General features: G+C 38.6%; 1 protein-coding gene across 3 annotated transcripts in view; it reads left to right on the forward strand.

The window, feature by feature from the left end:
• The first annotated feature begins 340 nt into the window (after positions 1 to 340).
• Positions 341 to 26,705, forward strand: part of UBE2K (ubiquitin conjugating enzyme E2 K) — a 79,290-nt gene continuing 52,925 nt past the window's right edge. Inside the window, exon 1 of one of the 3 annotated variants that reach the window (XM_019962613.2) lies at positions 341 to 613. In XM_019962613.2, coding sequence (XP_019818172.1) covers positions 551 to 613 — 63 coding nt within the window. In that variant the 5' untranslated portion in view covers positions 341 to 550. The remainder of the gene's footprint in view (positions 614 to 26,705) is intronic. The other 2 variants (XM_019962612.2, XM_070791319.1) reach the window with 2 other exon arrangements.

Below are 26,705 nucleotides of genomic sequence, written 5' to 3' on the forward strand. Positions count from 1 at the left end.
CCCTCGGTCTGGCTGAGTCAGGGCGGCGCTCCAAGCCTAGAGGGGCCGCGTGAACCCATCAGGTTGGACTCGAACCTTCGGTTAGAGGCGAAGGTCTGGAAGCCTCCACCATACCACCTACATTCGTACAGGGGCGGAGGCGCCGGAGACGACCCGTGAGGCCCGGGCAGCCCTGGCCCGCGCGGAAGCCGCACCCTCCTGGCTTCAGACGCCGACGGGGCGGAGCCACGCGGCCGCAGCTCAGGCAGAGACACGCCGCACAGCGCGGCGCAGGTTCGCGGCTAAGGCGTATGGGGCTACAACGGGAGCGGCTGCGCCGCCCGGCCGGGTCAGCGTCGTGCGCATGCGCGGACCCGGCGCCATTTTGGTGGCCGGGCGCGGAGGTGATTCCACATTGAAGATAGTGCGGCGGTCGGGGTGGCAGTGGCAGCGTTCGTGTGCTCGGGTGTGAATCGCCGGGGGAGGAGGCGGTGGAGGAAGAGGTGGCGGCGGTGGCGGTGGTCGTAGCGGTGGCGGAGGAGGCGGGTACGAATCAGCTGCGGGCGGAGACATGGCCAACATCGCGGTGCAGCGAATCAAGCGGGAGTTCAAGGAGGTGCTGAAGAGCGAGGAGGTCAGAAATGAACTCCCGGACGTCCCCCACATCAGCCCAGGGCGGGAGGGCCCTTCCGGTGGCAATCCCAATATCCCTGGTAACCCCCGGTTGGCCTTCTTTGCGGCCGCCCTTCTGCCTGTGGGGAAGCAGCAGTCTCCCCCTCCTTCCGCCGCCTTTCCCTCCCCTCCCCGGGCCCTGGGATGGACGGTCTCGCGGGCGGGGGTTCTGGGGAGGAATAAGGTTTAGGGGGCAGATGGAGGAAGGGCGCTTAAAGGCGGGTGTGAGCTCTAGAGAGCGCCCCACGGCAGTGGCAACAGCTGGAAGTGTGACTAGGGTGGGGAGGTAGCAGGCCAAGCCTGAGAAAACCCGGGAAGTGGGTTGGGGGAAGGGGAAAGGTGGTAACTGGATCCGGAGAGCCGCGCCGCTCAAAGGCCCACACTTTTCAGGGTATTCTGGGTTATAGCCGGTCTGGCGGCCACCCTCCTTTCCTTACGGAAGGAGTGATTGATGAAAGAAGGAGGTTCGGAGTTAACTCCCTCTCGGTTGGGTGTTGGGAGAAATGAGAAGACATAATAGGGTACTAGCTTATTTGAGTGGGCGATAAGGGAATTTTCACCTGAGATAGAAAATTAATTCCTCATTAGACTATTATCTCATTTCCACTTACTCCGACATTCTAGGCCTCTTTTTCGGTTGACATCTGAAGCTTTTTGACTAGATACAGGCACGTTCGGTATATTAGAGACGTTTAAATATTTTTAGCTAGGATTAGGAAAAAATAGTGGAGTGTGTGAGTAGCTTATTTCAAAAAACCTGTTTACAAGTTACAGACGAGAGAGTCTGTCCTAAGACAATGCCTCTGTGACACTACTGTGTTGTGCCATGAAACTTCATTATGATGTCCCCATAGTTAGTTCTTACTTTTGAAAAACTGTCCTACTTAAAAACATGAGATTTCAGATTAATATATTGTTACGTTTCTTTATTAAGTAGGTTTATTCCAACATATATCTGAAATGATTAAATTTTTTTTTTTTGTCTCAAGCTACTCTTGAGTCCTGTAGAAATTTTAGATACGCTGATATTGGCCACATTTGTTAATGTATTTTAAATGTTTGGGTAATTTGACTCAAAATTATGAAAGTATAGTACAGTTTTTCACACCCAAAATCAACAGGAATGCTAGTTTTTTTTTCTTCTTGGACTCAACAAAGATTAAAAATACTGAATGGTTATTTTCAAGATGTCAAATATCATTATCGAATATATTATTGCTATTTGTGTTTTTCTCTTACGTTGGTACTTTAATGATCTCAATGATTTGTGAAATTCAGCATTCTAAACATGTGATGAGTTATTGACAAGTCTGATAGCAAGCACTTGAACTTTATTTGTGCCACTGAATCTGAAGTGACTGTGTGTCTTTACAGTTAGACGTGGAAAAGATTCTTTAAAATTATTTAAAAATGCCAAATCCTAGCAGATTTATTGAATATAATAGTATATAAGTAATGATCGGTTTTACAGAGCATGTGTATGAACTCTGACCTCTGTATTTGTTCAAGTGCCAAAACTCTGAATGGAAGGATGACTTTGTGTTTTTGTGGTACAGTGCAGAAAAAGAATCATAAATACCTGCACTGTGATATATAGTGAGACAGTGATTCTAAATTTTTCTTTAGTAAGAAAATATTTTCCAGGATACTTGACATATATCTTCCTAATGAAAGTTTGCAGCTAATATTATTGCCAGTAGCCTAGAACATTCCTTCTGTAATACGTTTGTACAAGCCTGAAACTTAATATAAGACTTTAATGCTTTATTTTCTATTACTTAAAAGTGGTCACTGCTCTCATAATTCGTATAGTCTCTGCATTATGTGAGGTGACTTTTCACCATGATATTCTTAGTACTTGAAGTTTAAAAGAAATCTTGTATTGCCCTAGTAATGCATATTGTTAAAATAATACAGCTTTTTATATATAAACAATGATGAAACCTTGTTTCAAGTAAGTGACGTGGTGTTTCAGAGGAAGAAAACAAAATCCAAACAGGAAAATTATTTTTTTATCTGGAATGAAACTTTTTCCAGCAAGAACATTTAGGAAAGGATCAGATAATTTAATATTGGAATATATAACCAATAAATAGCTTTATTTTCACCAATATTTTATTTCATTGATACTTAAGTCCAATTCTATAGGTGGATTATGTTGATTATTTTCAGTACATTGAAATACAGTCCACAGGTTTCCTTTTTATGTATGTAAATGCAGTATTTGAGTGGCTGGTATATAATAAGTATTTCCTCATGTTTTCTATGTAAATTTTCATTTTACCAAAGTTTATTTCACATTTTTGTGTTTACTAAGAATCTTGATTGATTTTAAGGATTTTCCCTCCCCCTTTTTAAGTGTCTTTGTAAAGATAGCTTACATCTGGCCTAAGAAGTTGTAAATGGCCACTGTTGGAGTGTGTTGTTAATTAAAATACAGCCTAAAGATAAATGTGAAAAGTACAGGGTAGAATCAGAACAGTGAGAGGAGGCCACCATTAGTGTCAGAAGTAGGGGAGTATGTGTATTTGTATAGGTGAAAGGATTAATGAGAACTTGGTAACATTGTTTCTCTGTAGGAGAATTGGGTGTCTGGGGCCACAGGCATCAAAAGAGTCCTTTTGAATTTTGAGTCTGCTAATATGTTATTTACTAAAAATAAATAAACCATGTAGGCCTTTTTTCCATGAGACTGTGTTTGGAAATCTGTCACTTGTCTGAGATATTAATTTACTTAAATCTGTGTAAGTTTAAGTAATATTTCAAAGTTGCAAGGAATAGAAAATTGATTTAAAGTACACTTAATAGGTGTTTTTTTTTTTATTGAATTATGTAAGTGAATTGTAGCTTATGAGGACAGAGTAAAGCTATAATCTGTACTCATAGGTTATATTATTTATTATAAATTGTTACTGGTATTAACAACCACCATTTGTAAAGGAACTAGCAGCTCCATTTGTTTATATATATTACTGCTAATTCTCAAGAACAGGTTGTTGAATTAGATTTTTTATTTCTTAGATGAGAAAATTGAGATTCAGAGAAGTTAAATTATTTGTCTGCAAACATACACCTTTGGGATTTAGATCTAAGTTTGCTTGTGTTTATATTATACCATGCTGTCCTGACTTGTCAAGTGTAGGCATACTTTTAATTATTTAAAAATAATTGAACCTGGTTTGTATTACTGATTAAAAGATTTAAATGAAGCCTAATTTAATTGTTTAAACATTAAGCATTACCTGTAATTAAAGGTTTGCTTGCATTTCAGTATGCAAAATATTTTTAAATTTGAAGTTCACTGAAGTAAAATGCCCGTAAATCAGTCCACATACCCTTGTTTGTTCTTGTCCTGTATGGTACCTGTAGTTTTTTTTCATATTGTAACTGCACTTTGCTAACATTTTCTAGGATTCTCATAGGGAATATTTAAATATGTGGCATTAACAAATTGGTTTCATGAAAACTACTCTTGTATAAATTTCCCTTGAGTATTTAAATGGATTTTTGTACCTGTTGTCATTTTAAATTTTATATATTTGACTATTCTGTATAGAACTAGTTACAGATCTTTAAAGGGAAGTCTTTTAATTTCTGTTGACCATGGTGTCTCAACCTTGGCACTGTTGACATGTGGGGCAGGTAATGGCTTTGTTGTGGGTGGTTCTCCTGTGCATTGTAGGATGTTCAGCACCATCGCTGACTAAGAGCACTGGATGCCAATAGCACAGGCAGTCTTCCTCCCACCTCCCTACTATTTCCCTGCCATTGTATCAACTAAAAATGTCTCCATACTTTGTCAGACGTTGAGAACCACTGCTGTAGACAGAACTCTTTAGAAGAACATTTAAGACTGTTAACTATATAGAGTTTGTAGTATAATTTATCTAAAAGATGAATGGACAGTAACTGTACCAAAAAATTGATTATAGCATGACTACTACTAGCTTTGAGTGTTCTGTTTTGTTTTTAAGACTTTGCCCCTGGTTTATCAATTATTATCTTTTTCTTTTAAAGTTTTTCCTTTCTAGTTTAAAGACAAAGGTGAAATTTCCTGCTATAAACTAATGTAACTAGAATTTGAACAATTTTTTACGAGTAGAAAAGCGATTTGTTTTTACAGCTATGTAAGTTTTTAGTTCAGTGTAGCTTAGCCTTATGAGTGTGTTATTGACTCTGGGTGTGTTATTGACTGAGTTAAAAAAATTAAAAGCCTTTCCAAGTAGTGCTCTTGGGGTGCATTTCTTTTTTTAATTTTTTAAAGGCTTTGATCTATCCATCAGTCATCTGGGATTCCTTTGCAGATCATCCCTTTGTAAAGAATGTGTTTTCTTATTTCTTAGTAAATATGTTATCAGCATTTATTGAGGATATTTGCAAACAGCCCTGAAAGACTTACCTGGTTGGAGACAGATAAAAATGATAGATGGAGAGAAGCAGAGCTGTGGGAATTCTGAGGGTGTGTGTATGTAGGAAGAGAGGTTGTTGAGCTCGGTTCCAAAGGAAAGTGAAGACTGAATTTCAGGAGACAGTCTTAAAAGAATTACAAGAATACTGTATAATTTATAAGTAAATGATCTCTTCAGTAGACTCCTGAATTGGAATTAGGGAGCAGGAGTTGTGGACAAAATTAAGCTAGAAACATTTATATATTAATAACAGAAAGGTTGCACAGCTCTAATATACACAAACATAGTTGTGGAGTTAGAACACATAAGTTATCTTTGGGGGAAAACCACCTTTTTCAGATCAAAATAATAAAAGGTAATATACAAAGCACATATGATAAAAGTGTGACCAACACCCAAAACAAACAGAATGTTAACATTACCAGCATCATCAGAATCCCCACACCCACCCCTTTCCAGTCAATTTCCTGATTTTTAAAAACACAGGTTAGCTTTGGATATGTTTGAGTAAAAGGATAGACATAAGAGCATATACTATATGATTTAATTTTAAATATTTTTCAAAAGCTGTCTTTCAAAGTCTTTGTTTAGAAAATGCATTAACAGTGTCTAGAGAATGTGTTAAAATGCATTGAATGTTTTAGTTGAAAGAGACGTTAGATCTAGGTGAAAAACCTCATCTATAAGTTCAGGAAACTGAAGCTTAGAGAGATTGATTGTTGCTCAGTGACACAAAGATCTGGTTAATGGTGAACTTCACCTGGGTTGTGTGTTGTTTTTTTTTTAAGATTTTTGTTTTTTTGGTTGTGAGTCTTCATTACTCAATGTGGGCTTTCTCTAGTTGTAGTGAGCGGGGGCTACTCTTCCTTGTGGGGCCCAGGCTTCTCATTGCAGTGGCTTGTCTTGTTGAGGAGCACAGATTCTGGGCACACAGGCTTCAGTAGTTGCGGCACATGGGCACGTTGCCCCGTAGCATGTGGGATCTTCCCCGACTAGGGATCGAACCTGTGTACCCTACATCAGCAGGCAGATACTTAACCACTGTGCCACCAGGGAAGCCCCCTCGTCCAGGTTTTTTGCATACCAGTTTACTCCAGCTGTTATATATGGTTGCTTTATGAGATGATATTTTTCATAAACAATACTATAAAAGTTGAATGCTAATAAAATGATGTATCATTACAACAATGTATGACATGTCATTCAGTGTTGAGAATTGCATTAATCTTTAAATATGTTCTGCTTTTCTATCTTGGTGTGAGAAAAGTTTGCCAGGAGGCAGAGATACTTATTTCCCAAGCATAATGTAGTACGTTTAGCTTAGTGATTAAGAGTGTGGGCATTGGAATTTCAGTCCTGGCTTTTCAGCTTAATACCTACAGCACTGACTATTTCAGTTTTCTTCTCTGAAAATAGGAGATCAAGAGAGTCTTTTCAGTGCTTAGAGCAGTGCTAGGAATATTCAGTAAGTGGATACTTGTAAAGATGTCTGAATTAATTATATTCTGCTTTCATATTCTGCTTATTGTTGTCCTTGGATCATAAAAGTTTCCTTCAATGGTTCAGTGATAGCTCTATGTGAATGTGACTCCAGAAAAGGCTTAAGATGATGACTTAAGTATTGATACTTCTGATAATGTTTCTTTGTGTGTAAATAACCTATGGGGACTGGTGGCCAAGGGGAATACAAAAGTATAATTGGACTTAGTTCTGAAAATGGTTAGTCTTTCTTAAGGAGACAGTGGGATTATTTTGGATTTCTTCACATGACTCTGGTCTCCTTTAACTGGACCATGGAATCCAGATTCTAATCCTCTGGTGTGTAATTTTGAATTCCTTTGTAAAATCCCTATTTTAAAATTGGGTCTTGGAAGCTAGAAAGTGGTAGTCACATACATCTGACATCAATGGTAAGTTCTGCTACATAATCTGAAAAGGTGAGGCAAGTTCGTTTCATTCAAAACCCTCGCCATTTCCCTCCATTTAGTTCTTTTCTTTTACTGCAAATTTAAAATAATAACTACCTATAGTTGAATGCCTACTATCTGGTATTTTATATCTATGACAGCCTTATGAGATGGGTTGCTTCTATTACAGATTAGAAAGTTGTAGCTCTGAAGAAATTAACTTTCCACAGTGTCAAGTAACTTGTTGGTGGTTCAGTTGCTAAGAGGTGTCCAACTCTTTCTGACCCCGTGGACTGCAGCGCTCCAGGTTTTTTGTCCAAGCAGGGATTTAAAACCAGGTCTCTGACTCCATTTAACTTATTATGATGGAAAGAATAATCATATGCTGCTTGCTTCCAATCCATTATTTCTAAAGATGCTTTTAAAAATCCATTTTATTTTAGACTTAGAAGTTTAGAAATAATATATGAACTTTTATATCCATGGTCCAGATTTAATAGATCTTAATCCTCATACTGGCTTTAGCCTCTCCGCAACCCCCCAAGAAATAAAACCTCCAGAGGAAGCTCACTTTCCAACCTTTTCTCTATTCTGTACTCTCCTTGGAAGTAACCATTATGCTGAAGTTGAGTATATCCCTCCCATACATATTTTTTTACTGCTGATAAACATAGTATTTTTTGAGTGTAAGGTCACTTTTTAGTGTTTTAAAAATTTTTAGAAGAACTTCATAGATGGTTATAATATTCTGCATCTCCTGCAACTTTTCTTTTCAGTGTTGTTTTTTAAGGTTTATCTGTGACAACGCATATATTGCTCAAGTTCTTCAATTTTAAACTGCAGTTGACCAACATGAGTTTGAACTTCATGAATCTACTTATATGTGGATTTTTTTCAGTAGTAAATACTGCAGTCCACAATGATTCACTGTTGGTTGAATGTGTAGATGCGGAGAAACTGTATATGGAGGGCCATCTATAAGTTATACTTCGATTTTTGTCTGAGCAGAGGTTTGGCATCCCTAACCCCCTTGTTTAAAGGTCAACTGTATAGATTATTTCTCCTGTTGATGGCATATAGTTATAAAAAAGACACATTGAACATTATTATAAATGTTTTCTTGGGTATTTTTTAGGAGGTAGATTTGCAGGATCTGAGTGTATTTGCATCTTCTGCATGATTGGATATGCATTATTGTTCTCCCAATGATTGTATCAATTTACACTCGCTCTAGAAATCTGTAAGAATTCTAGTGACCTGACATCTGCAAAATTTAGATTTTTGTCAGTCTGATGGATATGAAATGGTAGCTTATTTTAATTTTTCTTTGTCAATAGAGATATTAAGCATATTTTTGTGTCTATTGGCTGTGGGCTTTCTTTTGTAAATTTAGTGTTTCCATTATTTACCCATTTTTAAGAATTTTTGTGGTTTGTATTTTTCTTACTGATTTGTAAGAATTCTTTATAATTTTGTCTAATTCTATTATGTGGCTTAATTTTTTAAGTGCTTTGAAAAGCATTTTTTACTTTTTTAAATGCTCTTTTTAAAAATTGTGTTAAATAACTCATATAAAACTTTACACCTTGTGTATTTTTAAGCAGACAATTTCAGTGGTGTTAAGTACATTCACATTGTTGTACAATCAATACCACCATCCATCTCCAAGACTCCGCATTTTGTAAAATTAAAACTGTACCCATTAAACACTTAACTCCTTACTTCTCCCATGCCCAGCTCCTGTAGTCAGCACTCTGCTTTTTGTCTCTGTGAGTTTGATTACTGTATTATACGTTGTTTGTTTTACTGGCTTATTTCACTTAACGTTATCACATCTTTGATCTTACTGAGTTTACCTTTAAAGTAGTCAAATTTGTCTGCCTTTTCCTGTGTGGTGTGCTTTTTTTTTTGTATTGGATTGGCTAAAAAGTTCTTTCGAGTTTTCCCACAGCATCTTTTGGAAAAACTTGAAGGAACATTTTGGCCAACCCAATATTTTGTTTAAGGAATATTTTCCTACTCTGGTTATCAGAAAGATACTCTCATGTATTTGGTTCTTAAAAGTGAATTCATTCTTTTTTGTTTTTGGTTGTGCTGGGTCTTCCTTCATGGGCACGGGCTCTCTCTCGTTGTGATGAGCAGGGGCTGCGCTTCCTTATGGCGCTTGGGGTTCTCACTGTGGTGGTGTCTCTTGTCGCGGAGCACAAGTTCTAGGGCGTGTAGGTTTTAGTAGTTGCTGCGTGCAGGTTCATTGGTTGTGGCTTGTGGGCTCTAGAGCCTGTGCGTTGTGCACAGGCTTTAGTTGCCTGCAGTATGTGGAGTCTTTCGGACCAGGGATTGAACCCGAGTCTCTGCATTGGCAGGTGGATTCTTATGCTCTGTACCATTAGCGAAGTCCTAGTTCATTCTTTAACTTCTGTACTCAGGCTTCTTCAGTTTCTTGTCATACTGAAATTACTTTTTCAGGCATTACTAACATCTTCTAAATTGTTAAATGCATATGCCTTTCTTCAGCATTTCCATTTCTTAGAGCTTTCCGCTTTCAGTTGCTCTGATGCTAAATTTTGGTTTTTCTTTAACTTCTGTTATTACCCTTTATAAGTCTGATTTCATCTCTTATCCTCCATAATCTCCTGAATCTTTGTTTCCTCTTTTGTGTTCTTTTTGTAAATTGTCTTAGATCAGGCTTTCTTAGATAAACTCTTTATATTAAGATAGTTTGCTAATTTACATTTAGTTCTCTGCCTTTAGTCTGTCCCAACTTTTAATTCAACCCCCCTGGTGCCGTGCTACTGGGTTATTTATTTATTTTTAAAAAATATATTTTAGTCCCTCCCTTGAGGCACGTGGAATCTTAGTTCCCTGACCACAGATCAAATCTGTGCCCCTTTGCATTGGAAACATGGAGGATAAACCTCTGGACCACTGGGGAGGTCCCTGGATTTAATTTTTAAAACATGATCTTGTCATTTTCTTTTAGATTGTCTACCCCTTATTGTGTGAAGTCACAACCTTTTCATTTCTAGCCTACCTTTCCTGACCTGCTTCCTGTCAAGTCTCAACTCAGCTGCATGCCTAAACATACCTCAGACCCTCACTCTCCCTCCAACCTTTAGCTAACTAAATTAATTGCTTGCTGTTGAGTTGTTTTGTCTGCATGGAATAAGCCGTTATCTTCTTACTTTCGAAAAACTCATTCTAAAATGCCATTCCTAATAAGCTTTTCTTGAACGCAGATTACCTCTTTTTTTGTAGTTATCACTTTGTCAGGATCTTTTTTTCTTTAAAATGTCAAGCTTTATTAAAGTATAATTTACATATAGAGTACAATTGGGTTAGTTTTTTTTGACAAATGCAGTGGAGACATCACCACAGTGTAGATAAAACATTTTTTTCACTCCAAAAACTTCAGGCCCCTCTGCTGTCAGTCTCCTTCCCCAACACACCCGGAAGGTAATTTATCTACCGGGTACAGTGAGTTCTGCTGCTGCTGCTAAGTCGCTTCAGTCGTGTCCGACTCTGTGTGACCCCCATAGACAGCAGCCCACCAGGCTCCCCCGTCCCTGGGATTCTCAAGGCAAGAACACTGGAGTGGGTTGCCATTTTCTTCTCCATGTCAGGATCTTTTTAGAGCAGTTACTGTATTGTTAATGATTATATGTATGTCTTTCTGCTCCTGCTAGATCATTGAGCTCTTTGAGGGTTTTATATTTTTCTCTTCAGCATCCAGCATGGTGCCTGAATTGTAGTAAGCTTAGTAACATTTAAAGTATGCCCCAAATCTTCAAAAGGTGTCTAATCTTTTAGAGCTGTTGCTTAAAGTGCTCTTTACCTAGGTTTAGAACGGATTTGTTTACTGTTCATTATTTTTAGCCTTTGTGTGATTATGAATTTTTCTAGTAATTACAAATGCAGGGCTAGCTAGCATGTGTAGTATTTTCTCTCAAGTGACCGTGTGATGCTTTACTTTCAAGTTTTGTTGTTTTATGTGAACCATCCTGTTTGGGATTGGTGTACTTAATTGTGGGTTGTCTGAGACTGGTGATTTTCAGCAGTGATATAAAATATTTTGTGCTTCATTTTTCTTAAATTTTTCAGTTCATTCAGTTCACTTCATCAGTAGTTCAGTTCAGTTCATTTGCTCACTCGTGTCCGAGTCTTTGCGGCCCCATGAATTGCAGCACGCCAGGCCTCCCTGTCCATCACCAACTCCCGGAGTTCACTCAGACTCATGTCCATCGAGTCGGTGATGCCATCCAGCCATCTCATCCTCTGTCGTCCCCTTCTCCTCCTGCCCCCAATCCCTCCCAGCATGACAGTCTTTTCCAGTGAGTCAGCTCTTCGCATGAGGTGGCCAGAGTACTGGAGTTTCAGCTTTAGCATCAGTCCTTCCATTGAACACCCAGGACTGATCTCCTTCAGAATGGACTGGTTGGATCTCCTTGCAGTCCAAGGGACTCTCAAGAGTCTTCTCCAACACCACAGTTCAAAAGCATCAATTCTTCGGCACTCAGCTTTCTTCACAGTCCAAGTCTCACACCCATACATGAGCACTGGAAAAACCATAGCCTTGACTAGACGGACCTTTGTTGGCAAAGTAGTGTCTCTGCTTTTGAATATGCTATCTAGGTTGGTCATAACTTTCCTTCCAAGGAGTAAGCGTCTTATAATTTCATGGCTGCAGTCAACACCTGCAGTGATTTTGGAGTAGTTCCTTTATTTTTAAAATGTGTGTGTGTGTATAGTATACTACAGTTTATGCATTGGATATTTGGTTTGTTTCCAGTTTCTTGCTGTTGTGTATGTGCAAGAGTTTAGGGTATATGGGTATTTGGATGAAATTTTAAGTGGGTATGTCAGACTTTTTAAAAAATATCTCTTGGCTTGGTCATATTTTGATTATATCCTTAGGTGTTTACTTAGGTGCTTTGTCTCCATCTGCCCGATGAAACTGAGTGTGAGTCATTGAGGACAGAGACCTATCGTCCTGATTTTCTATTCTCCATTGCTTAACACATTGCCTGGTAAGCAAGAGGCATTTGTTTTCCTGAATGAGTTTAAGGTTTCTTAAGGTCCAGGAAGCTAATCCCAAGCCCTACGAAAGTAATACCTTTCATCCTACTTCTGGTACTGCTGCTGCTGCTGCTAAGTCTCTTCAGTCGTGTCCGACTCTGTGCGACACCATAGACGGCAGCCCACTAGGCTCCTCTGTCCCTGGGATTCTCCAAGCAAGAATATTGGAGTGGGTTGCCATTTCCTTCTCCAATGCATGAAAGTGAAAAGTGAAGTGAAAAGGCTCAGTGGTGCCCGACTCTTAGCGAACCCATTGACTGCAGCCTTCCAGGCTCCTTCGTCCATGGGACTTTCCAGGCAAGAGTACTGGAGTGGGTTGCCGTTGCCTTCTCCGAAACTTTTGGTACTAGGAAGAGTTGAATATGCTGATAAAGATGGCCTCCAGTGAAATTGAGTTTCTTTTGATAATGTAGTTAGGTTCTGAGTTGGGGTAATATCAGGTCTAAGTCTAAAACTTAGAAATAAGATGGTGGGAAGGGAATCTTTTCTGCTTTTTTTTTTTGTAGTTCTCCTTTCATGATCTCAGGGGGCATCTATTTAGTATTATATATGACATCATCTGTACTTAAATTGTTTAAGCTTTTTTTGGTGCACTTCATGGCACACAGAACTTCCCTGACCAGGGATCAAACCTGTGTCCCCTGCAGTGGAAGCAGAGCATCTTAACCATTGGACCACTGGGGAAGTCTGATGGTTTAAACTCTTTAGTAATTCTACATTTTCTTCATTTATTCAACAAATATTTATTAAAAGCCACCTCTGTTAGTTAATAAGATAGACATGGTCCATGCCCTTATGGAGTAAATTATGGCCCAGTAAGATAGTAAAACATTGAAAAGGTAGTTGTGTGTGCTTGTTGAGTTTAAGGAGAACTGTGAGGATGAGGTAACCTAAACTCAGGGAAAGAGTTTCTTGGAGATAACTCTTAAACTACTTGGGAAGATAAATTAAAATTAACTAACTTAGTCATACATTAGGATGATCAACTCTTACATGCACATAGAAAGCTAATAGTCATTATATAGTGAAGAATGTAAACAATATAATTGCTTTTCTCTTTTAAATAAATAGTCAAATTCTGTGAATGTAAAAGTAACAAACATTAAACTTTGATAAATATGGGGAACCATATTCAAGTAAAAATAATCTGTAATTTCACTCCTAGAGATAATTCTTTTTTTAAAGCAAAATTTGTTTTGTTTATGAAATATTTCATATATACAGAAATACATCTTAATTTTGATATTCCTTTCATTTTATCTGTGTATGTACATATGTATGCGTATTTTGAATTTGTTGTTGGGAGAAGCTTTGAATACAGTTCCCATGGGACTTTAAACCAAAATCTGTAATTTTTAAAATTATTTGAAGCTGTTTTTCCCTATGAGACTCCAAGCTTCTCACAGGTAGGCATCATGTCTCATCCATCTTTGTATTATTAGTACCAAGAGCTCTTTAAAAGATACTTGAGGGCTCCCTCTATGCTAGGCATCATGATATGTGTTGGGGATATAGCAATGAATGGGGCAAGGGAAGACAGACAAGTAATAAATGCAGTGCAGAGTAGTATAATAATATTGTACAGCTATAATAATAATATTGATGAAAATAAAATTGATAAAATAATATTGATGAAATTAATTAGTTGGCTTTGATTGGGTGTTCAGAAAAGGCCTCTCCTAGAATTGTAAACTTAAATTGAGATCTGAATGATAACAGCATGTCTCTAAGGGAAGAACAGTCCGAATCAGAGGAAACTGTTAAAAGTCTCTAAAGTTGGGAATGAATTTGCAATGTCTCAGCAGCCAAAAAGGTTTAGACTGAGTATTGTGGGTAAAGGTGGAGAATGGTGTAAGATGAATTTGGAGATGTAGGCAGGAGCCAGATCACATACAACTTTATAAGCCCAAAGTAAGGAGTTTGGATTTTAAGTGACTCTGAAAGCCGTTTGAGGATTTAAAGCAACAGACAGAATTTGTGTCTTTTTAAAGATCAGTTTGACTGCTGTGGAGAATGAATTGACACTGAAGATGTGAGGAAAGGTTTAGTATTTAAAGGTTGAGTTTTGCTGGATATAACAAAAGAAACAGTAGTGATTTAAATAAATAGGAGTGGGGAAAGCACACTGGAGGTTGAGGAAGATGAGAACTTTGTTTTGTTCTTGTTAGGTTTCAAGGCTAGAAAGTAACAAGTAGTTGATTATGTGAATCTGGAGGTTAGAGCTGAAGAAAGATCAGGGCATCATAGGTATAGAGATGGTGTAGTTTAAAACTTAGGCTGGATGACTTAACTCTAGTAGGAGAATTTGATTAGAAAGGGAGGGGTCTAGGACAAAGTCTGAACTTGTCTTGGGTCCCTGGCATATGTTGAATTGATGAGAACCTACAAAGGAGAGTGTGATGTCATTGAGGCTAAGAGAAGACCGAATTCCAAGAATAGACTGATCAACTTTGTAATGCTGCTGAATAGGGGAAATGACCGTTGAGTTTGCAATGTGATTGTTGGTGACCTTGACTGGAATATTTTCATTGGAACGATGTGCATGTCTCACCGGAGTGGATTGTGAGAGGAATGAGATGAGGAACTAATTGGCAACCATAGATGGTCAGGTTTTTAAAGGAGTTTTGCTTTGATAGGAAAGGAGAGAAGATAGGGAGCTGGAGAAGACCATGACTTCAGAGATCTTTAAAACAATTTTCTATTAGCTTATCAGTATGTTTGTATATTAATGAATGGGAGAAATTGATTATGCTAGAGAGAGGAGGAGTAATTGAGGGTGCAAAGTCCTGGAGAAGAACAGGGAGCGGTGTTCCAAATATAAGTGGAAGGATTAATCTTTAATATAAGCAGAGATACTTAGGACAGTGTTAAGTTTCCACTTGGGATTTGTGTTTTTCACTTGAACAGGAGACTTATTAATGCTGGTTGTTCTTTGCCCCTCCCCAACAAAGCTGCTAGGGGTAGATGCAAGGAGTTTTTTTGTTTTTTAGTTTATTGGGGGAATGAGTTTAATTAGCATTGGGACTTTGCCATATGAGTACACTAAAGGAAGGAAAGTATCATTTGTCAAGAGTATTTGCAAAGGATTGATTATAATGAATGTCCAAGGAATCAAAACTGGTTAAGGAGGGAAGTGAGGACAGTAAAGGTGATTGATAATGAGGGAGAGTGGTTCTGTTTTGATGAAGTGAGCTAATAGCTGGGTTTGAAGTATCAAAGTGAATTTATTTAATCTACAGAAGTTGGGAATCTGAGGAACTTAAAATGAGTTTTGGAGAAGGTGCAGGTTTAGGTGATGGCAAACGCAAATAGATGGGGAAACAGTGACTGATTTTATTTTTGGGGGCTCAAAAATCACTGCAGATGGTGATTGCAGCCATGAAATTAAAAGATGCTTACTCCTTGGAAGGAAAGTTATGACCAACCTAGATAGCATATTAAAAAACAGAGACATTACTTTGTCAACAAAGGTCCGTCTAGTCAAGGCTATGGTTTTTTCATTGGTCGTGTATGGATGTGAAAGTTGGACTATGAAGAAAGCTGAGCACTGAAAAATTGATGCTTTTGAACTATGGTGTTGGAGAGTCCCTTGGACTTCAAGGAGATCCAGCCAGTCCATCTTAAAGGAGATCAGTCCTGGGTGTTCATTGGAAGGACTGCTGTTGAAGCTGAAACTCCCAGTACTTTGGTCACCTGATGCGAAGAGCTGACTCATTTGAAAAGACCCTGTTGTTGGGAAAGATTGAGGGCAGGAGGAGAAGGGGATGACAGAGGATGAGGTGGTTGGATGGCATCACTGACTCAATGGACATGAGTTTGGGTAGGCTCTGGGAGTTGGTGATGGACAGGGAGGCCTGGTGTGCTGCGGTTCATGGGGTCACAAAGAGTCGGACACGACTGAGCAACTGAACTGAAAGGCAAAAAAGGCCAAATGTCTGTCTGAGGAGGTCTTACAAAGAGCTAAGGAAAAAAAGAAGAGAAGTGAAAGGCAAAAAGAAAATGAAAAAGAGAAAAGGAAAGATATAACCATCTGAATGCAGAGTTCCAAAGGAAAGCAAGGAGAGATGAGAGCCTTCTTCAGTGATCATTGCAAAGAAATTGAGGAAAACAATAGAATGGGAAAGACTAGAGATCTCTTCAAGAAAATTAGAGATACCAAGGGAACACTTCATGCAAAGATGGGCACAACAAAGGGTAGAAACAGTATGGACCTAACTGAAGCAGAAGATATTAAGAAGAGGTGACAAAAAGGCACAGAAGAACTATACAAAAAAGATACTAATGACCCAGATAGCCATGATAGTGTGATCACTCACCTAGAGCCAGTGTGAAGTCAAGTGGGTCTTAGGAAGCATCGCTATGAACAAAGCTAGTGGAGGTGATGGAATTCCAGCTGAGCTATTTCAAATCCTAAAAGATGGATGCTGTTAAAATGCTGCACTCAATATGATAGGAAATTTGGACAACTCAGCAGTGGCCACAGAACTGGAAAAGGTCAGTTTTCATTCCAGTCCCAAAGAAAGGCAATGCCAAAGAATGTTCAAACTACCGCACAATTGCACTCATTTCACATGCTAGCAAGTTCAGTTGCTCAGTCGTGTCCAACTTCAAAGTAGTGCTCAAAATTCTCCAAGCCAGGCTTTAACAGTATGTGAACCAAGAACATCTAGATGTTCAAGCTGGATTTAGAAAAGGCAGAGGAACCAGAGGTGAAATTGGCAACAGCCGTTGGATCATAGAAAAGGCAAGAGAATTACAGAAAAACAACTACTGCTGCTTCATTGACTACGCTAAAGCCTTTGACTGTGTGGATCACAACAAACTGTGGGAAATTCTTAAAGAGATGGGAATACCAGACCACCTTACTTGCCTCTTGAGAAACCTGTATGCACGTCAAGAAGCAACAGTTGGGAACCAGACATGTCACAATGGACTGGTTCAAAATTGGCAAAGGAGTACATCAAGGCTGTATATTTGTCACCCTGCTTATTTAACTTCTGTGCAGAGTACATCGTGAGAAATGCTGTGCTGGATGAAGCAGAAGCTGGAATCAGGATTGCTGGGGGAAATATCAATAACCTCACATATGCAGATGATACCACCCTTACGACAGAAAGTGAAGAGGAACTAAATAGCCTCTTGATGAAGGTGAAAGAGGAGAGTGAAAAAGTTGGCTTAAAACTCAGCATTCAAAAATGAAGATCATGACATCTGGTCCTGTCACTTCATGGCAAATAGATGGGGAAACAATGGAAACAGTGACAGACTTTGTTTTCTTGGGTTCCAAAATCACTGCAGATGGTGACCGCAACTACGAAATTAAGACACTTGCTCCTTGAAAGAAAAGCTATGACAAACCTAGAGAGTGTTAAAAAGCAGAGACATTGCCGACAAAGGTCTGTCTAGTCAAAGCTATGGTTTTTCCTGTAGTCATGTATGGATGTGAGAGTTGGACCATAAAGAAGGCTGAACATAAAGAATTGATGGTTTTAAACTGTGGTGTTGGAGAAGATTTTTGAGAGTCCCTGGGACTACAAGGAGATCATACTGGTCAGTCCTAAATCAGTCCTGAACATTCTTTGGAAGGACTGATGCTGAAGCTGAAACTGCAATACTTTGGCCACCTTATGCAAAGAACCGACTTAAAGACTGTGATGCTGGGAAAGATTGAAGGTAAAGTCGATGACAGAGGATGAGATAGTTGGATGGCTGAACAACAACAAAATGAAGGGTATGATTATGTGGAGATAAGAACTTACAGTCTTGGAGAAGGAAATGGCAACCCACTCCAGTGTTCTTGCCTGGAGAATCCCAGGGACGGGGGAGCCTGGTGGGCTGCCGTCTATGGGGTCGCACAGAGTCGGACACGACTGAAGCGACTTAGCAGTAGCAGCAGCCAAGTAATGTCTCTGCTTTTTAATATGCTGTCTAGGTTGGTCATAGCTTTTCTTCCAGAGAGCAAACGTTTAATTTCATGGCTGCAGTCACCATCTGCAGTGATTTTGGAGCCCAAGTCTGTTACTGTTTCTGTTGTTTCCCCATCTATTTGCCATGAAGTGATGGGACCAACTGCCATGATCTTAGTTTTTTGAATGTTGAGTTTTAAGCCAGCTTTTTCACTCTCCTCTTTTATCAAGAGGCTGTTTAGTTTTTCACTTTCTGCCATAAATGTGGTGTCATCTGCATGTCTGAGGTTATTGATATTTCTCCCGGCAGTCTTGATTCCAGCTTGTGCTTCATCCAGCCCAGCATTTTGCTTGATGTACTCTGAATATAAGTTAAATAAGAAGGGTGACAATAAATGGTTGTTTTACAAACTTATGTTCAAAAGAAAAAAAAAAAAAGAACTTACAGTCTATCTGTATTTGGAACCCACTCAGTCCTAATCCTGTCTCCTTGCTCTTCTGTGAGAATCGAGAAGAAATGTACAAAGATGACAAAGTAGGCAGCAGTATCTTTTAACTATAGATAGCTGTTGATATTAACATCCTTCTGTTTTTTAATCAAATCAGAATCTTAATATTTTTTTTTTCCTGTTAATACATTTGTGTTTTTTCTTTGGTACATTAAGTATTCTTTTTAAGTATTTAGTGTTTAACTTGAGCATTAGAATTAAATAGTATTTATATATTTAATATTTAGTACTACCTAGTGAACCATCTTTTTGTTGCACATTTATATGTTGTTTCTATTTTTTCCCACTGAAAGGAATATCTTTACATAATACTTTTTATCTGAGTTTATTTCCCTAAGATAGATTCCTGGAAAGAAATTACTAGATCATAGAATTTGAACTTAGGACCAAGGTGCTTTCTAGAAAGGTTGTTGTAAATTGCGCTCAGCCTTCTTCACAGTCCACCTCTCACACCCATACATGACCACTGGAAAAACCATAGCCTTGACTAGACGGACCTTTGTTGGCAAACTAATGTCTCTGCTTTTGAATATGCTATCTAGGTTGGTCATAACTTTCCTTCCAAGGAGTAAGCGTCTTTTAATTTCATGGCTGCAGTCACCATCTGCAGTGATTTTGGAGCCCCTAGAAATAAAGTCTGCCACTGTTTCCCCATCTATTTGCCATGAAGTGATGGGACCGGATGCCATGATCTTCGTTTTCTGAATGTTGAGCTTTAAGCCAACTTTTTCACTCTCCTCTTTCACTTTCATCAAGAGGCTTTTGAGTTCCTCTTCCCTTTCTGCCATAAGGGTGGTGTCATCTGCATATCTGAGGTTATTGATATTTCTCCAGGCAATCTTGATTCCAGCTTGTGCTTCTTCTAGTCCAGCACTTCTCATGATGTACTCTGCATATAAGTTAAATAAGCAGGGTGACAATATACAGCCTTGCTGCTGCTGCTGCTAAGTTGCTTCAGTCGTGTCTGACTCTGTGACCCCATAGACGGCAGCCCACCAGGCCCCGCCGTCCCTGGGATTCTCCAGGCAAGAACACTGGAGTGGGTTGCCGTTTCCTTCTCCAATGCATGAAAGTAGAAAGTGAAAGTGAAGTCGCTCAGTTGTGTCTGATTCTCAGCGACCTCATGGACTTCAGCCCACTAGGCTCCTCCGTCCATGGGATTTTCCAGGCAAGAGTACTGGAGTGGGGTGCCATTGCCTTCTCCGATACAGCCTTGACGTACTCCTTTTCCTATTTGGAACCAGTCTGTTGTTCCATGTCAAGTTCTAACTGTTGCTTCCTGACCTGCATACAGATTTCTCAAGAGGCAGGTCAGGTGGTCTGGTACTCCCATCTCTTTCAGAATTTTCCACAGTTTATTGTGATCCACATAGTCAAAGACTTTGGCATAGTCAATAAAGCAGAAATAGATGTTTTTCTGGAACTCTCTTGCTTTTTCGATGATCTAGCAGATTTTGGCAATTTGATCTCTGGTTCTCTGCCTTTTCTAAAACCAGCTTGAACATCTGGAAGTTCATGGTTCACGTATTGCTGAAGCCTGGCTTGGAGAATTTTGAGCGTTACTTTACTAGTTTACTAGTTTACACCTTGCGTATTGAACCCTGGTAATGGCCTCTTGATGAAAGTGAAAGAGGAGAGTGAAAAAGTTGGCTTAAAGCTCAACATCCAGAAAACTAAGATCATGGCATCTGGACCCATCACTTCATGGGAAGTAGATGGGGAAACAGTGGAAACAGTGTCAGACTTTATCTTTTTGGGCTCCAAAATCACTGCAGATGGTGACTGCAGCCATGAAGTTAAAAGACACTTACTCCTTGGAAGGAAAGTTATGACCAACCTAGATAGCATATTTAAAAGCAGAGACATTACTTTGCCAACAAAGGTCCGTCTAGTCAAGGCTATGGTTTTTCCAGTGGTCATGTGTGGATGTGAGAGTTGGACTGTGAAGAAAGCTGAGCACCAAAGAATTGATGCTTTGAACTGTGGTGTTGGAGAAGACTCTTGAGAGTCCCTTGGACTGCAAGGAGATCCAACCAGTCAGTCCTAAAGGAGACTAGTCCTGGGTGTTCATTGGAAGGACTGATGCTGAGGCTGAAACTCCAGTACTTTGGCCACCTCATTCGAAGGGTTGACTCATTGGAAAAGACCCTGATGCTGGGAGGGATTGGGGGCAGGAGGAGAAGGGGACGACAGAGGATGAGATGGCTGGATGGCATCACCGACTCGATGCCCATGAGTTTGGGTGGACTCTAGAAGTTGGTGATGGACAGGGAGGCCTGGCGTGTTGCGATTCACAGGGTTGCAAAGAGTCGGACGCAACTGAAGTGAACTGAATGGCAGTGAAAGCGCTGAGTTCTAGCCAGGGAATTCCCTGAATATAGTTTTTTTAGTCTTTTAAACTTTATGATGGTTCTCCTGCATATCTCTCCATTTTTAATCCTGGAGATTTCCTCATGGTGGTGTTTTAACTTGTATTTCTTATAAACTGGGAGTTAAGGTATAAAGGTTTGACTAGATTATCACATTAAACATTTTTGTCAGGACTCCAATTGTAATGTGTAATTCATGTTGAATCATGTTAATATATATGTGTTAATCATGTTAATATATATTTCTCATTGTTAGTGATGTTAGGTCACTTGGGTAATAACTTGATTAAGGTTTGAGCCACAAGACCTGTTTGTGAAGAGATATGTTTTATTCCTTTTACAGTTAGCAAGTAAACTGAAGTGAGTCAAGATATGATACAATAGTCACCTCCATTGGCAACAGAGGATTTTCTTCCCTTTTTAATCAGAGTGTGGATGTGTTAGCCGATGCTGCCCCAGCAAAATACCGTAGACTGGGTGGCATAAACAACAGAAATGAATTTTCTCACAGTTCTAAAGGATAGGTACTTAAAGTTACAGCTTTGAAAGTAATTTAAGATTGGTGTCTGTTTGAAAATTCTTGTGGTTAAAATAAATTTTATGCAAAATTTGTGTTTAATTTTATAAAAGAGTTTGTGTTTAAGTGGAAGGATTGCTGTAAGTGGTAGCAGTAATGGCAGATATTCTTATCTTTTCCCTTTTTTAAAGAAAATATCATTTTACCTCAACTTTAGATATATATTCTTTTTCAAATTAAGACTTGCATTTGTCAAATTAAGGCATTTTCAAATACCTTTCTGATAAAAATTTTTACATAACTATATTCTTGAATTCTTGGAGCAAAACCCTCTTGGTCATAGTAAATGTTGTTGTTCAGTTGCTCAGTTGTATCCAAGTCTTTGCGACCCCATGGGCTGCAGCATAGTGAATAGTACTTTACATTTGTTATGGTGTGTTAACCAAGAGTTTGTTGAGCATTGTGTATGTTTTTATGGCTTCCCTGGTGGCTCAGATGGTAAAGAATCTGCCTGCAGTGCGGAGATACGGGTTTGATCCTTGAGTCAGGAAGATTCCCTGGAGAAGGGCATGACAATACACTCCAGTATTCTTGCCTAGAGAATTCCGTGGACAGAGGAGCCTGGTGGGCTATATATGGGGTTACAAAGAGTCAGACACGACTAAGTGACTAACACACAAGTGAGACTAGTGAATATTTGTTCAGAATTGTGCTGGCTAAGTTTGGGGGATCAAAACTATTATTCATCCTATAAAATGTGTTTATAATCATTCTATCTCTTTCATTTTTTTTTTTGAAACTGTGTGATCTTTGGTGGGTTTTTTTTTTTTTTTTTTTTTTTGTAAAGGGGGATGTATGTTTGAGGACCAGGTGGCTTTTTATAATGTGGCTGCTAAATTTTTGTCAGTTGAGGCTTTAAAAAATCTCTTATTTAAAATGTACTAGATTTCATTTCGGAGAAGGCGATGGCACCCCACTCCAGTACTCTTGCCTGGAAAATCCCATGGACGGAGGAGCCTGGTAGGCTGCAGTCCATGGGGTCGCGAAGAGTTGGACACGACTGAGCGACTTCACTTTCACTTTTCACTTACATGCATTGGAGAAGGAAATGGCAACCCACTCCAGTGTTCTTGCCTGGAGAATCCCAGGGACGGGAGCCTGGTGGGCTGCCGTCTATGGGGTCGGACACGACTGAAGCGACTTAGCAGCAGCAGATTTCATTTATTAATTATGGTCTGTTTTTAATATGTGGTAAACACAGGATATGGTTTAGCTTCTTTTTTGTTTGTTTATCTCTTTTTTTTGTTTCCTTTCTTTCTCCTGCCTTTAGTTCACATATTCTCTGTTTTATCAGTTGAGCCAGTGACTTTTGGTTTCACTTTATTGAGTCACGGTTTCATTGTTTTTCTTCTTTTTTGTTTGGTTCAGTTCTCTTTTTTAATTTTTTTACGGTCAGTACTTTGAACCCTTTAAACTTTTTAAATGATACAGAAGTTTGGAAGGTTAAAAAAAAGTTGTTTTTTTATGGCTACAGGATTTCATTGTTAAAAATTATCAGTTATAGAAATAAAGAGTAAAAGTTCTCGTTACCCATCCATTCTTTCCTTCCTTCCCTCTCAGAGGGAACCTTTAACAACTTTTTTATGTGTTTACATATTCAGAAAACATAGGAACTTCTAGTTTGTCGACTGAAAGCAAAAGCACAACCTATAAGTTGAGAATTCTATTTTATTTGATGGGTTTTCTGAGGATTTAAGCATGGAAGACTCTCGGATTGGTCTAAGGAACTGACTCGAAGTAAGGGAGGAGCCAGGGCTTATAGGAGTTTTACAGATAGTCAGAACATGAAACGGTTACTATCAATTAAAGAAATCCAGACATCTCAAGCACTATTCTGTGTATGGGAAGATGTGAGAGTCTGGACTAAATGAAATCATTCCTTTGTTATGTACCTTAACTATCTAGGGGCTTCCCTTGTGGCTCAGAGAGGAAAGAGTCTGCCTGCACTGCAGGAGACCGGGTTTGATTCCTGGGTCAGGAAGATCCCCTGGAGAAGGAAATGGCAACCCACTCCAGTATTCTTGCCTAGAAAAATGCCATGGACGGTGGAGCTTGGCTGGCTACAGTCCATGAAGTTGCAGAGAGTCTGACACGACTGAGTGGCTGACACTTTAACTATCTAGGGCCTGTATCCTGCTTTTTCCATCCTGTATTTATTACTTATGAAAGTTGCTGGATGTTTATAAATACAGACAAGAGTACAGACAACATTAGAAGTATTTTAGGGCTTCACTGGTGGCTCAGTGGTAAAGAATCTGCCTGCCAATGCAGGAGACTCAGGTTCAATACCTAGGTCGAGAAGATTCCTCCTAGGTGGAGAAGGAAATGGCAACCCCCACTCCAAGTGTTCTTGCTTGGGAAATCCCATGGACAGAGGAACCTGGCAGGTTACAGTCCATGTGGGTAGGGTAGCACAAGAGCTGTATAACAACTTAGTGACTAAACAACAGCAGCAATATATTTGATGAGTTTTTTTTTAATTAGTTTACCTGCAAGGAAATGTTGAGTCTATGATTAAAATTATATTTATTTACTTTTTGTATTTCTGCTTGTTTTTTTGATGCTAGCCAAATAAATATTACAGTATTTTTGATGTGCTTGTTGTTTCTCAGTGCTTTTTAGATGATAGGTAATGACTACTGGATTTTGTTTTTAATATATATATAGTGACACATTTGAAATTTCTAGTTGTTTAGATATATTAATATCTTATTTATCAGTTAATATTCTAGTATTCTTGTCTCTCAGACTTTGTATTTGAAGCCTATTGTGTCTGCATATATGGTAATTGTTTGATAGTTTCAGATCCTTCAGGTCTTAGAAATACTTTAGTGACCCAAGGATAATTTTCATCTTGCATTTTCTTTATTCAGGAATTTTAAAGCATATGCAGGTTATCTTATCTTTTTAGCCTCGTGTATAAATGTCTTCCATATTCTCAGCTTATGTTAATATCTTTTTTGTTTTAATATATTTAGAAACATTTTCTTACACAGAAGTACCAGTATTACTTCTAACAAATAACCAAAACATCTTGATATCATGTAATAAAGTCCATATTCAGATTTCTTCAGTTGTCTCAAAAACATGCAAAGACTCTTTTTCATTTTTGCTACCTTTTTAGTTTTTATTCTGCAGATTTTTGTAGTTGGTAATCACAGTTCTGCTTCTGTTTTTTTTTCTTTACATATCACAAACACTTTTGAATGTTTATTTAGTATTCATTTTTTTAAAGATTTTTTAAAAATAGCAGTTTTAGGTTCACACAAAATAGAAACATACAGAGATTTCACATAAACCTCCTGCCTCCACATGTGCATAGCCTCCCTTATTATCAACATCCCCCGCCATCATGTATGTACATTTGTTATAATGGATGAATCTATGTTGATACATCATAATCACCCAAAGTTCATAGTTTACCTTTGGGTTCACTGTTAGTGGTGTTTACTCTGTTTGGACAAATGTATAATGACATGTATTTATCATTATAATATCATACAGTATATTTTCACTTCCCTAAAAATCCTCTATGCTCTGCCTATTCGTCCCTCCCTTCCCAAAATCCTACTAGCCACTGATTTTTCAACTGTCTCCATACGTTTGATTTTCCAAAATGTTAAAGAGTTGGGATTTTACAATATATAGCCTTTTCAGATTGGCTTGTTTCAGTTAGTTATACGTGTTTTAAGTTTTCTCCATTTATGTGTTTAAGTTTTTTCCGTATCTCCTTTTGGCTTGATAACGATTTTTATTGCTGTATAATGTCTTATTGTCTGGTTGTAAAACTTATTCATTTAGTTGCTAATGAACATCTCATTGGCTTCCACATTTTGGCAATCATGAATAAACCTGCTATAAACATCTGCTTACAGGTTTTTGTGTGGACACAAGTTTTCAGATCCTTTTGGTAAATACCAAGTAGTGTTATTGCCAGATCATACGTTAAGACTATGTTTAGTTTTTTGAGAAACTGCCAAACTCTTTTCCAAAGTATCTGCATGATTTTGTATTCCTACTGGCAGTGGGTGAGAGTACCTGGTGCTCCACAAGCCTTGTCAGCGTTTGCTCTGGTCCGTGTGTTGGATGTGGGCCATTCTAATAAGTGTATAGTGATATCCCGTTTTAGTTTGCATTTCCCTGTGACTTGACTGGCATATCTTTTCGTATGCTTGTCATCTGTGTGTCATCTTTGCTGAGGTGTCTGTTTAGGTCTTTGGTCCATTTTTTAATTTTGTTTCAAATTGAAGTATAGGCGTTCTTTGTGTATTTTGAATAACAGTCCTTTCAGTCAGTTCAGTCGCTCAGCTGTGTCCGCCTCTGCGATCCCATGAACTGCAGCTCTCCAGGCTTCCCTGTCCATCACCAACTCCCAGAGCTTGCTCAAACAGTCCTTCTAACCAGATACTTTTTGTGCAGATACTGTCTCCCAGTCTAGTCTTCACTTCCTTGATCTTTTCTTATGCTGAAAAGTTTTCGTTTTTTACTTTAGTGAAGTCTTACTTATTAGTTATTTCTTTCATGAATTGTGCCTTTGGTGTTGTATCCTAAAAAACCCCAGTCACTCACATGGTTTTTAGATCTTCTCCCATGTTATCTTTTTGGGAGCTTTTATATCTTTTATATCTTGCATTTATATTTGTGATCCATTTTGAGTTAATTTTTATGTAGGATGTAAGGTCTGTGTCTAGGGTGCTTTGTTTTGTTTGTTTTGGGCACGTGGCTAGTGGGATTTCGGTTCCCAGACCAGGGTTTGAACCCCAGTCTCAGCAGTGAAAGCCTGGAATCCTAACCTCTTAGCCACCAGAGAACTCCCTGTGTTTGTGTATCATAATTGTTTCAGCGTTGTTGTTGAAGACTGCCTTTGCTCCATTGTATTGCCTTTGCTCTTTTGTCAAAGATCAGTTGAGTGTATTTACATTGGTCTATTTCTGTGTTATTCTGTTCTGTTGATTTATTTGTTAATTCTTTGCTCAATACTTCTTTGTCTTGAGGTCTGTAGCTTTATAGTAAGTCTTGAAATTGAGTAGTATTAGTCCTTCACTTTTTTAGTTTTTTTTTTATATCATTCATCAGAGTTTTGTAGTTTTCCTCATACAGTTCTTTTTCATATTTTGTTAGTTTTATATGTATTTATTTTTATTTATTTTTGGTGTTAATATAATTGGTATTATGTTTTTAATTTCAAATTCTGTTGGTTCACTCCCCATATATAGGACAGCTATTGACTTTTGTATGTTAACCTTGTGTCCTGCAACTTTGCTATCATTACTAACTTGTTCTAGGAATTATTTTGTCAGTTTT

Source organism: Bos indicus, chromosome 6, assembly GCF_029378745.1.
Source record: "Bos indicus isolate NIAB-ARS_2022 breed Sahiwal x Tharparkar chromosome 6, NIAB-ARS_B.indTharparkar_mat_pri_1.0, whole genome shotgun sequence".
Taxonomy (NCBI): Eukaryota; Metazoa; Chordata; class Mammalia; order Artiodactyla; family Bovidae; genus Bos; species Bos indicus.